We start from the raw sequence: 16,209 nt of genomic DNA, 5'->3' as shown, positions 1-16,209 counted from the left end.
CTGCCTGGAATTGGATAGTCATCATTGTAAATGTGTGTGAAAGTCTGGCCAGCTGACACTTTGGATCAGCCTTTCCCCATGCCTTTGATTTGAAGAATGTTACTGCAATGCTTAACGTAGAGGAACATTTTCTGTAGCCCTCAGCCAAGGATTACACACAGCCATGTGGGCAGTTGTCATGTGACTTGAAGTCTGTTCCTCTTCAGTTCTAAAAATGGCATCCTTGGAGCTAGTGAAATTGCAAGTACATGCAGTCTGGGGGGTGGGACTCACCTGATATTTCTGCATAGATTCTTTCTGAAACCTGTAGCCTTTTCTTTTATGTGTGAGAACTTTTCTGTTTTAAAAGGGACTATTTGTGTATAGATCCCTCCTCCACATGAACGGTTTGCCCATACAGATACATTTAATGTATTGATGGTAATTATTCCAGTAATTGCTGGATTAGGTGCTTAGTACCTTGGCAACCATTTCTTAAAATGACACCATGTCATTATAAGGCCTTCACCCGTGAGTTGAGCATGTATGGATCTGATTTTGATATAAAAAGTTTGAGTATCTGCCAATACAAATACCATTATAATATTTTTTCCCCTCTATGAACTACAAGTATATCATTTAATGCTTAGTATCAATATATTACAATTAACGTGGCAAACAAAATTTAGTGTTGTAGCAGCATTGTTTGAGTATTCTAGGAATAGGGAAATGTACTGTAATGGTCATGTTGCTTACACAAAAGCTATGCCACTATGCTGCGGGAAGAAATCCACGGCCAACATGATTTACACAAATCTGCTTCTTTGTTTTGTTCAGTACCAACTTTCATAAAAATGAACAAATATTTCTTAAAGTACAAATTGTACAATCTGTTGTCAAATGTAATAGTCATAAAAAATATACCAACTAACTATTCAAAGTACACAGGTAAAACTTTTAAGTAGCAGGCAGCCAAACTTTAGGAAGAATACAATTCTGAAGACATGTATTTTATGTTTTACTCTGTTGAGATTTAAGAAAAATCAACACTAGTTTTGCTTTTTCCTTCAGCGTAATGTACAGTAATGCATTTCCACTCAGCCAACATGACAGCTCAGGCGCACGTTACTGAACGAGTGACCCTCATTGTGTTTACGGTATGTCGCGCTAAGGCTACAAGTATTTTCACAATTTTTCTGACTAGTCCTATCTGAAATCGGCTCAGTTTTCTGCTTCCCGCCTCCTGATTACCGATCTAGCATTTTCTTTCTTTTTTTTTTTGCTGGTACCAGCCCAGTACCGATAGAGGGTATTGGATCAGTCAGAGGTTATTCTGTGGTATTTGTGTTTGAATACTATAAAAGTTGTATAAAATGTTCCATCCACCTTGGCTGCCCCCAAACCGGCAAAGTAATTACTTTGCTGCTGCTGCTACTACTATTACTATTACTACTGCGTCTACTTCTCGAACAAAACATGTTTATTACCATGTCTGGTTTAGAAAACAAGGAACCGTTTTCATTTTATTAGACAGTCTCCGCAAGCAACATACAGTCTTTCAATCTAAAATGTTCACAAGCTTAATCAGGCCTTGCTCTTAATCTGTTTGACACGTGTGGTCTCCTGTTTTTGTACTTATGTGAAGGGCTTGAACTTTCTTGTACTGCTGAATTTATCCATTTGACCTAGATATTAAAAGTTGAAAGTACATTTTAAAAAACAAATCTGGAAGCTATATAGATGGCAGAGCAGTGTTCTGGAAATCCAGTTGCCTTAATGGTTGAACTCTAAGAATCCCGTTGTGGAATCTCACTTTTGAAGTTATGAAATACATTTTGTGTTTGGCCTGAGATAGTTGGTAATGTACTCTTCCAGGAACTGAATGTTAGCTCAAATGCCTGCCTCTAGTTTTATCCTTTTATAAAGATTGTTCAGAATTGCCTTGATGAACTCTCCCAGCTATTTAAATACATAATGAGCAGATCTTATTCCGATATACATGTGGCTGTTGCAAAGAGCACCAGCAATGAAATATGTTAAAATGTTCTCGAACAGGGAAAACATTTAATCGCAGAGGCATTCACTAGAAGGAAAAAGTGTTAATTTATTTAGTTACTTTTTGAGGAAAAGTGTTCATTTTTTCCATTTATTTAGATGTTAATGAAAATAAGAATTGATGGAATTCTCTTCCCTTCTCACATCAACCTCTTTGTGTTTGTTCAAGTGCCAAGTGAATTTCCACATAAATTTGTGGAGATGATGGACTTCCAAATAGTTTGTACGTTTGTATAACACTTTCTGGCACAAATTGCTCTTTCTGGCAAACATTTCCTGCATAATGCAGCTACCCTGGATTTATACCGCTCTATTAAAGAAAACACTGAAAGAAATGGAAGATTACATGATACTAGATCTGTCTTTTGCCTAATGTTTGTGGTTGAGGTTTTGGCAGCATAGGGGTTTTCTGAGCTCTGGACATGAACATTTGGGGACATTTCCCTCTCCCACCAGTTTTGATTAAAACTGTTTTATTGGCACAAAAAAAAAGCCTGTTTGTTCTACCATAAATGCATGAGAGAGGCAAATTTTCTGACAAAAACTTGATTTCGCTTTGTGTTCTCGTTGTTTTGAGTTGCTTTTCTTGGTTTCCTGAAATGCTGCTCAGCATTCTCAGAAGTCATATTTAGCCCTTCTGTCAGTTTTACAGCATCATTGGGTTTCTTGTTGCATGTAAATGTTTAGCAAGTTGTGGTGTGTGTGTGTGTGTTAAATAAATGTCTTCCCCAGAATGCACATCTCCGTCCTGGCATTTGCCAATATTATGGGTCATAGTTGCATTTATTTTTTTATTCGTCGCCACATACCTTTGCAGGTCATTTGGTTTATTTGGTTTTGCTGAAGTTGACGCTCCTGTGTGATATTGAAGGAAAACTAGGTGAAACCTTGGGTTGTCTGTTTACATTCTGAGTAACGCTTCATGCCCAGCGTGTTCTTTTGCTTAGATTTGTGAAATGTTTCCATGCACAGGTGCCAGCCAAAGCTTCCACTTAGACTGACCATTGTCCAGATTTTTGATTAAAATCTGAAAACACAGTCCCTAAGAATTGCCTTTTGTTCCTTAGATTGAGGTCAAATTTAAAAATGGAACTCCAGTTCTATGAGGTGGTGACCTGGCCTTCCCCTCGCAAAGCAGACATTTTGGCCAAGATTTAAAAGCCTAGTCAAGCTAATTATTTAATCAGACTGGTAGTCAGTGCCGCAGCTGCTTGCTGAAAATGGACGCTATTAATTTCTAATCATATACAAATCCTCCCTCCTTCCCCTTTTTAATTATCATTTTCCTGACTCCCCCCCACTTTTTTTGTGCATGTTTCCCATGCAAAAAAGCTCCTCAGCGCCTTGGGACCTGTAAAGGTCAAAACAAAGATTTCATGCGGCTTATTTCCTGATGTTTCTTTCATGGTCAAACCGCAGAATGTATGCCATGTACACTGTCTGGCTTGTTCAGAAGGTGGATTGAAGGCAATGCCTGAAAAAGCATTTAGCGTAATGAGAATAGACAGCAGAGCCATTCTCTCTGGGTTACGAGAAAGTAGTGGTTCCATTAATTGAAACCCAAGACCCAAGTGGCATTCCTTTTGTGTATATGCGTCTGTGTGTGGATGGAGAGGGATATGTGGCCAACTGTGGGTCTGTGATTATCACATGTGACACTTGTATTCACAAAGTGATATCTTCTGTCTGCGTCAGGACGCGTCAGTTTTAAAAGTTAGTCATATAATCAGTGCGCACAGAGCTGTGAGAAGAGCAGGTGACTGGAGCACATCTGCTTCGAATAAACACTTCGGAGGGTGGGAAATCCATAAATGTCAAAGAGCATGCTGCTGACGAAATGGCACGTCAGTCTTTTAAAAATCAATTTGCTGTCATTACGTGTAATCTTGCTGAGGAGTAGAGGAGCCTTGTGAACGGCCACCCACTGTGACGGGGGCATATAACAGCCTGTGGTAATACCGTGCCTCTGGCTTGCATTATGGGTAAGGTACATTTTAACAACCAAAAACCTTTGAATGATGGTCTCATGGCTCTGTCTGTGTTTTGCAGGTTGTGAAGCTTTTGAACAACAAGAGATCCCAAGCTGTGGGGATTCTGATGTCCAGCTTGCATTTGGATATGAAGGACATTCAGCACGGTCAGTATCTGGCCAATGTTGATTAATCCCCTCAAAAGTTTGAACAGTGCCATCCGACATTATTTGAAATGGAGCACCCTGGAGCACAGGAAGTACCTTATATACATATATTTCTTTGCTCACACATAGCATCAAGAGCTTCTGGTTGTGGAAACTGTGGAAGGGCCCATCCAACTTTAAGGGCTCTCTGGCATGGCAGTGTGCTTTCGAACATCTCCTGCCAGATCTGAGCGAAATAATAAAATTGGAGTCATTTGGGGACTGTGGCTACTTTTATTATAAAACTGAAAATGGAAAGGCCAAAAGTCTTTGTCTTTCATTTTAAAGCTTCCTGGGGCCTGTTCTCCTACCTTCTTGAAGAATTAGCCCCTAATTTTTATTAGGTCAGGCCTTGTTTCCCATTCAAAGAATGAGTCTGTGGATATACCAGAAGCTTGTGTGTCTGTGTTGGAAGGCACTGGGTAAGGAGTGTGGCTTTCCTGCTGCCTTCCTTATAACTTCAGGAATTTGCCTCTTCATGGCTCTGTCTCCAGTTTATTTAATTGTATGTGTCTAAGCATTGTTTTGCCATTGTTTTGGACTCTCGGAGAAAACTCAGAAACTGGGTGGTGCTGACTGCATTTTCTTCTATCTCATTTTTTCTTTTTTCCTTCATCCCCGTCACATTCATCTGAATTATGAACACCAATATCAGGTCTAGGTTTGGAAGGATCATTTGCGTTTTATAAATGTCTCCTTGCAGAAGTCTCTCCTTAAAAGTATCTGATTCAACTGTGGTGTTTGTTTTGTATAATTGGGCAGACTGGTTATCAGAATAGATCGGACGCTGTAGGTCTCTGAATAATATTCATTGTCTGAGAATGAGAGCCAAGACCAAATAACTGTCGGATTATGAGATACAGTAGATCTGTGCATCTGAACAGAATGAGTGGCGATGATACCAATAGCCGGTTCCAAACAGCAACCGGTTCTAAATGACTAAAAACCTGAGTACTGAAAGTCCGGTGTTATTGGATTTGTTATCAGTACTAAACAAATAATAGTAGGAGAATTTTAGCAGATTAATGAAATGAGAGCACCATCTGTAAGTAAACACCTGCAAAATCACAAAGACTTCAGGGCCAGTTTCCCTTCACCTGTCTGCGTTAGGGGCAGGAATTCTGCTCTGGCAGATGCGAGGCGTTCTTCCAGTGTAGTATTGGTGGAGAGTTAAGTGATCAAAAGTGTGGCTTAACTTAACAAATGTTAACAATGATATCGTTTGTTGCAGCAACTGCAATTAAATCCTTTCGTGCCAGGGAGGGAACTATGCAAAAATGCCCAGTTTTCAACTGCTTCATGCGTAGTCAAACTTCGTCCATAATTTGTCCAAATAAAGTTTTACTGCTGTTATTTTATGTGTTATATGCACAATATATTTTTTCGCATTTTGTAACAGCTATTAGAGGTAAGGATATGTTGTTAAGGTGCTAATAAAACAGTGTAATTTCTGTCCTGTTCGTAACTGAATGTTTTTTCTAACAAAATAACTAAAAGAACCAATAAGAGGACCAATACCGATAAGCAGTATCGAAGTTGTAATATTGATAAAATCCTAACGATACCCATCCCTAATAGTGAGTCGTATAGTGAGTTGTCCCTTGTGGTACCAAAAGGTAGGTTCTATATTGGAATGGAAGTCTAACACCAATGATTTGCTACCCTCCCTCCCTACAGAAATATTTTACACTTTGAGTAAATGAGAACCAAATGAATCACGACATTTCCTGAAATCCATGCTGGTGGCAACCACTTGTCACAGGTCTGTTATCAAAGATTAAAAAAAAATAAAAATAAAAAATTGGTTATGGACCTTTCTCTTATAGCTGCTTTTGGCATTTTTATATCTGGAGAATCAAGATTACATACAAATGGTTCAATTGTGCTAAGATAAGCTGAACCTTTATAAAACTAAAAGTAGTGTTTGTGGTTTTTAATTTTTAATGAAGTCAGAGGTTATTGGATATAATGCTGTTTGTTTCATACCGAGCCCAGAGAATTTCTACTGTTTGAAATTTTTCTCTAAGCAATGTGTTTATTTACCTTTTATACCTCAGACTCGGTTTGTTTTTCACTAAATGTGTTTTGGAGAGTGTTCCTTTGTAAAAAAAATTATAATTTATTTTTTTCCAGTGAGATCTTCCATCTTGTCCACTGTGCAAGGTTTGCAGGGTATATTTATGACGTTACCGTTGGATGTTAACATATGTCTTTGGACCACATTAGAAGAATCTTCCACTGTCTACAATATATAGCTCTCCCACACCAGTGATAACCAATTTGCTGCCTTAATGGATTAGGACCAGAAAATGAAAAGTTGTATTTTTTCAGAAAATACTTTTTAGATGTGTATACTGAATTATTGCCTGATTTAGAAGGGTATGAGTAGGGAAAAAATATTCCAATTTAAATTAAAATGGATATTTTCACTTTCATCTGCTTTGCTGCAAATGTATTTTTGCAGTTGAGAATCCCAATGCTATATTTACTCTACTCAACAGATTTTGATGGAATGCGTTTCTAAAATTAAATGTATAATTGTGCTGTCAGCGGGTTGTACATTAAACATCTGTTAAATACTACTTTGCAGTAAGTGATGTGACAGACACCTTGTCTCTTGGTTGTTGTAGTAACCCAGATAATACTAATTATACATGTCTGTGTTGCAACCCATTTATGTATAAGTAATGCTTTTACTGAGAGATTCTGTCGGATAATCGCTGCTCTATGTCCACTTTTGTGTTTAATCATCCAGCTGTTGTCTTGCCGGTGTGTTTTCTCCATTAAGCTGGATATCTGCTCATGTCTCTTGGTGCAAAGAACCACTTTTATCCAGGACCCTTGTGCTGTATCCTTGTGTGGCATGGTGGCTTCGGTGTTGCTTCACACCTGTCAGGGTTTTTAAGATTTTATACCATGTTATATTGGTTTGTTCTTACAGTCCAAATACGTGAAGTTATTAGTAATTAGCATCTTTGAATTGCCCATAGCATCTGATGTGCCATGTCATAGATTGGCGTTCCATCCAGATTGCTCTGTGTTGTGCTCCATTGCCTTGCATAGGCTTCTAACTCTCCAAAACCTACTGTTTTAATTTGTCGGTAAGGCTTATTCAAGGGGTCGGGAACCTGATCCATAGACAGCCGCTGTGGGCGTGGGTTTTTGGGGTGACCTCTCAATCATCCAACAATATTCTCAACTCCAGTCCTGGAGACCCACTCTCATTTGCTGATTGATAGGTCATCCCAGAAACCCATACCCAGAGTGGCTCTCTATGGATCAAGTTTGCCACCCCTGTGGCCTGTACTACGAAGCGGGGTTACTGGCTTATCGGGGGAGCTTGTCGAATTTAAGGTACCACAGTTTAAATGGACTTCATATTCGTTCACTTACATTTTGCCCAGACTACCTTAAATTCGACAAGTTACCATGATTAGCCAGTAACCCTGCTTCGTAGTACAGGCCCCTGGTTTACTTGTATCAGGATTTGCATTAATGTTTCTATCAAGACGTAATACTGACCCCTGCCTGTCTTTAGCCAATTGCAGGTTTCATTATAACCCACTTTGAAAATATAGGGTTGTGGGTTGTAGTCCCAAGATTGAGTCCAACACCCTGTTGTGCAAGGTGTTCAGTAGTAATTACTCAGATGAAATAGTATGGCTCTATTGCATAAAATTTGAGAATGCTCACAGAATATAGTCTGCTTTGTGTTTAAGTACTTTTACCCAAAAGCCTTTGTGGAAGTAAAGTTTAATTACTAGCCCTTGACAGTGTCAAGTTTTTCTTTTTCATGCTCCCTCTTGTGGCCTGACTTGTTCAGCTCATTGCTAACTCCACTCAAGGCCATGTTTAATAGTACTAAAACAGTGCAAAAGAGGTAGTTCAACCCTCCAGTTCCATTCGCACAAGCTGTGCTAAATATGGCAGTGTAATACTATATCGCTGATTAAACAATCGACAACTTCTGTGCTGTTTGTGTTTAAACATTTACTTTTAAAGGATTACAGTTTTGGGCGCCAGATCCCTGTGCCCAGACAAAAAGGCGACATCAGGAATTTAAACATGAGTGCTTTGTTCCCGGACAGACCTCAGCTCCCCCCGCCCCCCTTTCAGGACATGTGGCGTGTGGCTTTCACACTGATTAGAATGTGGTAGGCAAGTGTTTCCGCTTGTGTGCTGGCAGAGGTGTATAGCTGGTCTAAGGTTACATTAGGCCCCATCAGGTGCCGATGCGACTTCAGGACTGAAGCGTCACAGGCTAACTGAGGGCCGGGCAAGCCATGAATATAAACAGATTATACAGTGATGATGCTTAATGGGCCCTAATGATTGTGTCCCAAAGGCAGCCACTTGTAATTACTGAGAAGAGAAGGAATAAGCCTCTTAGATTATAGTGTATTTGCAGACCTTGCTATAGCAAGTAGTACTATGCTCGTTACCTGTTGCAATGCATGTGGGAGAGCTTGCTTTTTCCGTTTGTCAAACTAATTTTCTTAACAGCTCTTGGAAACAGACGTCTAGCTTGCTTCGTTTGTGTCTAAGTTTAGCCAGTTTTTAATTTATTCACTTACAAAGTAACAGATTTGAATTATTTTTTTCAGCTCTACTTAGTGCAAAACACTAATCAAGTAGTGACCTGTCTACTGAATGTGAAATGCCATTCATGTGAGGCTTATTATCTTTGTGGCCTGTAAGAGTTGTTACACTTAAGGTTTTTGAATGCTCCCTAGCACCACTGTCTTTGAAAAATTTTGCAACATATTTGGAGTTTCAGTAGGTCATTACTACTGCACATTTCTTTATTTCTGTTTTGCTCTTTTTCTTCCAGCAATCTTAAGATGTAAGATATGTGTGTTTGATTCTCCAAATTGCCCTTACTGTGTGGGCCTGCGTGTGTGAATGCTATCACCCTGTGACTGGCATTCCATCCTGTCCTCCTCATAAGCTCTGCTCCTTGGAATAGGCTCCAAGCTCAACATATCCATTATTTAGTCAGACAGTTACAGAAAACGCAATAGGCATAATCAGACTATCTGACAGTTGTGATATGTAGTATATTGATAAGAAAGGCAAAATTTAGTTAATTGCTTCTAGACTCACTGTAGCCCTGTTAAGCTGCTTAGTCATGTCATGTTTGGTAGGGGGTGCTTGGGGGGCCATATTAGTGGGTGGCAGTGACTTCTGTGGGAATCGGAAAGAAATATGCTTAGATCGTGTGTAAAGCTGTTGGCCTTCAGCCCCGAAGATTTCAACCTGGTCAGGGGTCCCTGGTTTAAGCCAGTTTCAGGAATGTGAAACACAAACTTCTGTTGTGCTGGTACCCATTTTCTTTAACCTTAGCCTTAGTTGGGATCTGGTCAGAGCAGATAGGTCTTTAGTGCCTCTGACATCTGGCCTGCCATGTAGCCCTCTGCTGTGGGATATGATGGCTTTTTGGAAAAACCAAATCAGAAATCACGGCCCCTCCAAGCCCCTCAAACTTCCTCCAGGCTGCGTGACAAGCACTTCTTGCAAGGGGTGCAGCTAATGCCCTTTTCTCACGTTTCCTTCTGTGTATCTCAGGTCACACAGCTCTCTAACATGTCTATGTCTGATCTTCTGATCCCCAACAGCGGTCCTCAACTTGGACAACACTGTGGTTGACCTGGAGACGCTGCAGGCCCTCTATGAAAATGTAAGTGTCCATTTGGTAATCTGGAGGTTCTTGTCGGGGGTCAGGGGATTGTTTGTCAATTTCACAGGACGCACCTGACATACATGCACGCAGTAATGGGAAATTTTCTGTTTACTCACAGACAGCAGTTACAGGAACATGAGACAGCCTTTAATGATTAAACTGTGTCAGCATGGTTGTTTTAATATACTCTTTTAATCTCCTGTCTTTAATTTGAGCCATGCCTAATTTGCAGCACCTTTGTCTCTGGGGTTTATGTGCACGTTGTGCGTGTTTGGAACTCGTTGGAGGGCCAGAACACGGGTGCTGTCTGGCACACGTCTAAAGCAGACTGCAGGGGGGGTTCACATTAATTCCAAAATATGAAAACCCTAGAAGTGGAATGTTGTTGGTGGAGTCTGACATGGTGTCATTTACCATTAGTACTCATTCAGAGGCGTGTTGTGCCCATCGCCCCCCCCAAGAGATGACTCATTTTGGGGAAGGCAATCTGTTGTATGGGTTAGGTGAGCTGGTGCTTTTTCCTCTTAGGCTGTCATGTCTTTGTACAAACAGTAAGTGACGTATCTGTTATTCAGTCTCTGCCCCCACATTATTCTTTAACTTAATCTGTGCTGTTTTTATAACTTAAATGACAACACACATCTTCATTGTTAGAATATAAGTAATCAAGCAGTGTACCATTAGTGTGTGTTGTTTTATGGAAGTCTCTCTATAAGAAAATGCATTACTTAAGCAGAATGGCTTGTTTTTCAGTTGTATTCCTGGTAGATATAATGAAATTTTTCGCATTTTTATAGCTATCGACATAACAAGCAGAATTAATGAGGGCCATATTCATAATGATGTCTATGAAAAAGTTTCCTAAGACACGAGACATGCTTCAGTCCAAGCAAATATGTCGTAACTGTGGGATCAAAGCCTTTTATTTCCCTTGTGCGTCTGAAGCGTTGCTGAGTCAGTCTAGCTTTGTTTAGCTTTTCGGGACTTTTTGCGACTCCATCCTGTCTCCGTACCCTAATTCGTAACCACAGTGTGTCGTGGCCCACATTGGCAGCGTGAGGCCAGAGCGCCCCTGGGAACAGTGGGCTGATGGCAGTACGTGGGAGGTGAGGGGCTCTTGTGGCATCAGTCCTGCCAGTCATGTAACCACTTGGGGACCAAGCAGCCTCCACTGTCATCGGTGTTTCTCTGGCCAGAGTTGAAATGAGATGCTGGGACATTTTTGTCTCTGTCAGTCGGTTTGGCAGTTAGAAAACTGAGAGATGCTTAAATGGACTGTCCTGTAGAAAATGCAGTTGTTAGAGGTACAGTATACTCCTTCACAGGCAGCTGGACGTGAGATTTGGGGTCACCTCACAATTAATTTTCGTCGTCCTGTTTTTTAATGTGTTCCTGGGGTAGCCTATTTTCTAGCTTGATGTGTATCTACTCCAATAATGTCATTACCGATACTCCACAGCCAGAGTCTTATCAATTTATTTATCTTGTGATAAAATCTTAGTTTCTCGTTTACTGCGCTCATTCATAATTCTGCTTGCAGACGGAGGAATCTGCTTTGTATTAAAACTATTTACACTTTAAAACACTCTGCAAATTAGAAGCAGAGCCTGCTCTTGTAGACAGATGGCAAAGTGAACAGAATACTAATCACTCTGTTTGATGCCCTCGTTTGAAGTATTGCAAAACTATGCATGTACTGGGCCTTGAAGTTAACTTGGTCTCCTTTTGTTTGATTTTTCTTTCCCCCCCCCCGTTTCTTTTCTTGATGGGGTCTAATGGGTCCAAATGCTCTCAAGTTTATGTTCATTTACATTTTTTTCTGCCAAGATATTAAAGGCACGTCTTCATTTTAAAATGAGTTACAATTGATTTTATTATTGCTTATGATTGCAGTTTTCATTTTTTGCTTCTCATAGACATTCTTACTTGGAGGAAATTCAGAATAAATTCCAAGACGTCTGGTTTTGTTGTGCCTGCCCACCCCCATTTCCTCTGTATACACACATTTGTGGAATCTCTGCGATCCCTGAGCAAATTTTGTAAAGCTGTAATTTTTTTATTTTTTTTTGTGTATTGTCTTATACGCATTATCTTGACAGTAAGCATGAACCATTCTAAATCTGATGGCCTGCACTGAGATTTGACATGTTACAAATGACATGTTCGAACAACTCAGACCATTTCCTATAATTTTCTGCTGGATGAATGTGTGCCTGAGTTCATTGTTCTGTGTGAGCGGGTTCTGTGTTGTGGGGACATTTTATAGAGCCCTAGGAACCATGCACCTGATTGAACAGATGCAACTGTAGTGTTTTTTTTTTTGGGGATGCTTTTTGTAATCCACATGTACCAGAGAAACCTTACAGGAGGTCTTCACGATTATTTTATCATTCGGAATCTGTAGTGTATGTGGCGCGCCCCCCCCCCCCCCCCCCCATTAGTTTCAGCGGGTTTAGCTGCCTGGCACTCAATTTTGGAGGTGAGCCACTGTATCTTTATGGGGACTAACATAAAATTATTTTTTATAAAAATGGAAAAACTGCTTTAGAAGTTTTAAATGCTACCATCTTGCCATTTTAGTTATAAATCAAGAAATAACTATAATATAATAACTATAAAATAAGGATCCATTAAATCCTGCCTGCTGCTCCTCGGGAGTCATTTTTCTCAGTCCGACTTTTTCTGCGTTTTTGTGCATTTCTTTTTAGTCATTAGCATTTTTCTCTTTGTTTGTCGTGGATGGAATGCGTGGCATACAAAGATGTGGCATTCAGACTTTCTTTACTGAACATTTCTGTAATTCTGGCGTTTTGAACCAAAATTTTACTTCTTTTATAACATATAGTGAAGAAGTGTTTTAGATGGTGAGGTTTTCCGTGTTGTGCATTAATGGTTATAGTTTTCATTCATTTAAGGAGATTGATTACCTTCAAACTGCCGTGTAAGAGTGTGTTGCTTTTGAGCAAAGGCCTTTTCCCTGGCTTCATCTCACTTTAGGGAGAAAGGGTTCATTATTCTTCACAGATTACCTAAAGCATCAGTCAGGGGGTGCACCTGGAGCAGGAAGATAATTCCTGGCATGTATAACATATTTTCAGAGAGCTCAGTCAGAGGAGCAGGAGAAAATTGAAAAGCACATCAAGTCATCTAAAGAGAAGGACGGTGCCAAACCACTGGACAAACCTGAACAGTAAGAAGCACAAACCCTCTCTGGTGCTCAGCCTGATGAAGCCTCCTTTGTTTTCTCACTGTAATATTGACTTAAATTCCCACATTTCTTATTTCAGCTAACTGCTGTTGACTTGAAGTAGTGCTTCTTCCAAGGCAGGAACAGACTATGTGTGTTAATAACATTGTCTTGATCTTTAAGACGAAAGTCCCCTACTGATATTTTTACATCAGTTCGGCATTCGCTGTTTTTTTTTCTTTCCTTTTTCCGCATAGCAGAAGATCGGAATACATTAGTTCTGTGAAATCATTCTGATTTTTTTGTCTTTTGACAATGAGTGGACTTGAAATTATATTGGCTATATTGGTGTTTTTATTTGAATCTTTTCATAATATGGAGTCCCTGTTAAACACACAACTGCTAATGTGCATTTTTCACTTGTAGGTTCCTCTTCCAGTTGTCACAAATCCCCAATTTTTCCGGAAGAGTGTTCTGCATCCTCTTTCAGTCTACCTTCACTGAGTGCATATCCTCAATCCTCCGCAAGCTGGAGACACTTCAGAAAGTCTGTACGGTGAGTTTCTCTTTCCCCCTCTATGCTGCTTTTTGTTCAGCTGTGCACTCCGATGCCAGGTCGATGTGGTCGAAGTGTTGAGTGCTTTTCTCAGGTGAGGCGACTTTTAATAAAACAGCCTCAGCTCCTCAGTATTTGAGAGACATGATTGACACAAGGCCTTGAAATATATTCTGGACCAGCCTCATGTGTACCATTTTACTCTAGCTCCAGTTCATTACTCTGCTGGTTTGAATTAAGCTAAACCAGGCAGGGGTTGACTTTGACTTTGACTTAGCCCCAACCCTCTGCCACTCTGCAGACTCTGCGAAGCGGCACTGGGGTCATGCAGGTGCTGGGCCTGGTGCTTGCCTTTGGGAACTTCATGAATGGTGGGAATCGGACCCGAGGGCAGGCCGATGGCTTTGCGCTGGACATTCTGCCCAAACTGAAGGATGTTAAAAGCAGTGTAAGGATACAACCTGTTTTTCTGCCTAACCATTGTGGTTATGCTGTCGTTCACTCTGACTGAAGTAATGGTGAAATGAAAAAGTCCTTTAATATTCCGTATGTCAGGCTGGTTTGCGTTTATTCAAATTGGTAATTGTGCGAACTGTGATTCAAACCCGGTTATCTGCCTGACATGTAACCTGCTGATTTTCTTTTCTTTTTCAGGATAACGTGAAGAGTCTCTTGTCCTACATAGTTTCTTACTATTTAAGGCACTTTGATGAGGTATGTTTAACAATCAAAATCTATTTCAAACTCTGTCAATATCAGTGTCGCCCTTCTGGTTTGCAATGGTAAAAGCCCAGTTTGATGGCACATGCAGACAGTCGAACCTCAGATCTAGAGGGGCCCTACTGTATGCACTGTATAATTCAGCCATGTGATACTCTCTCCATTCTATAATGTGGTTTTTTCATTGTCATGCCATACCAGAATGTATTGTTTCTCTTTTTTGTGACCCCTACAAAGGTTTCCTTCTTGTCTGTATTGGGACTAGACATCTTTATTTTCCCCAGAAATTATATGTTTTCCTTTAAAACACTGTTTTCAGTAAATGTACTAGTGTCAGGTACTTAAATCTAGTTCTTTCTCTAAGAGATTTGTGCCACTGTTCCATATACAATCTTTAGCCCTTTTAATGTTGCGCCAATCTATAGCTATGTAGTCTATGAACCCCAGGGAAACAACCAGTTATGCTACTCTTAATTTCCATAATGCTTCTAAGTCTGGTTGGCATTTATTGATTTTATTACTTAAAAATTATTACTGATTTTTATCTGAGTTTTAATAGTATGTAGTGTGATTAGTTATCACTACAGTAACTTATTTAAATATGACCTTTTTAAACCGCTTTACTAACACCCTGACCCTGGTTCCTGATTTTAATGGGGTTAAAATGCTAGTGGTTCTCCCTCATTTGGCCCGGTTCCTGCTTGGCACAGTAATGGGGGTTCGGGGTGAGGGAGTGAAAGAACAGCCATCGTGATAAGCGCTGCGGGGAACTCATTTTCTCAAGTGTTCTAATGGGCTTAAGGTTGAACTTGTATGAAAGCCTTTTTATTGATATCATAACTGTTCTAAGATTACAGCGGTATGGAGGCACATGGAGGACGTTTTGATATTAATGTCTGCTTATGTATTGTTGTGGTATTAATAAGTGCCTTGGGACATACTCTGTTTTTAGGGACCCTCTTTTTTCCCCTCTGTTTTCTAAGCACATTTCAAAATGAATTACTGCAGATGACTTCTGTATTTAATTTAAGCAAGGTCACAGAACCTGTTCTAGCTCTCGTTCCTTGCTTTGCTTTCCACAGCAAGTTTTGATTCAGACTCGTGGCATGAAACATCTCCTTTGCTTTTCCCCTGTTGCCATGGCATGCGAGTGTCAGCAGAGGACATGGTGACCTCGCCTAAGCCTGCCAGACTGCTGCATTCTGCGTCAGTCCGCTGTCCTTTTTGGGGAAGGGGGGCGGGGGTTTACTGCTATTATATCGTAGCAGGTCTCAGGGTCAGCATGTTATGTGGCCTTGTCTTCAGGATATTTCATTTTGGCTTACAGGATGCGGGTAGGGAGACCTGTGTCTACCCTCTTCCCGAACCGCAGGACCTCTTCCAGGCGTCGCAGATGAAGTTTGAGGACTTCCAAAAAGACCTGCGAAAGCTAAGGAAGGACCTCAACGGTACGCTGAATCCCCTTTGACATCCCCTCCCATCTTGAGAATTTGACCCATATGTTAAAAGCATGGAGGCCCTGCTTATGAGGGGTTGTGGGGCAGCAAACTCATCAGCCATGTGGTGGTTCAGTTTAGGGTAATTTTCCATCCATCACAAAGGCACAGAACATCTTTATTCTGATGCAGGATTTCTTTGGGTTTTGTAGCTGCCCCCCAGCATTGAGTGATGAGCAGAGATTTTATCCAGCTCACTTCCCTGCTAAAGGATTACGAGCTCTGCAGTCAGCTTTTTGCTGTAATGCGTTGCTGTCATTCCTCAAAGTCCCAGACTGTGTGGCTGTCAACTGAGACTGAACCCCTTACACAAGCCGAAGAATCTACTGATTATTATCATTACTATGAATTATATTTATA

General features: G+C 40.5%; 1 protein-coding gene across 4 annotated transcripts in view; it reads left to right on the top strand.

The window, feature by feature from the left end:
- fmn2b (formin 2b) overlaps window positions 1-16,209 on the top strand; it is a 55,570-nt gene that overhangs the window by 19,906 nt on the left and 19,455 nt on the right. For all 4 annotated transcript variants that reach the window (XM_023830962.2, XM_072703367.1, XM_072703366.1 and 1 more), the window contains exons 8-14: window positions 4,084-4,171; window positions 9,826-9,887; window positions 12,989-13,080; window positions 13,504-13,633; window positions 13,935-14,081; window positions 14,288-14,347; window positions 15,681-15,801. In XM_023830962.2, coding sequence (XP_023686730.2) covers window positions 4,084-4,171; window positions 9,826-9,887; window positions 12,989-13,080; window positions 13,504-13,633; window positions 13,935-14,081; window positions 14,288-14,347; window positions 15,681-15,801 — 700 coding nt within the window. The remainder of the gene's footprint in view (window positions 1-4,083; window positions 4,172-9,825; window positions 9,888-12,988; window positions 13,081-13,503; window positions 13,634-13,934; window positions 14,082-14,287; window positions 14,348-15,680; window positions 15,802-16,209) is intronic.

Source organism: Paramormyrops kingsleyae, chromosome 20, assembly GCF_048594095.1.
Source record: "Paramormyrops kingsleyae isolate MSU_618 chromosome 20, PKINGS_0.4, whole genome shotgun sequence".
In the NCBI taxonomy this organism is placed as follows: domain Eukaryota; kingdom Metazoa; phylum Chordata; class Actinopteri; order Osteoglossiformes; family Mormyridae; genus Paramormyrops; species Paramormyrops kingsleyae.
This window is presented reverse-complemented; position numbering and strand designations above follow the sequence as displayed.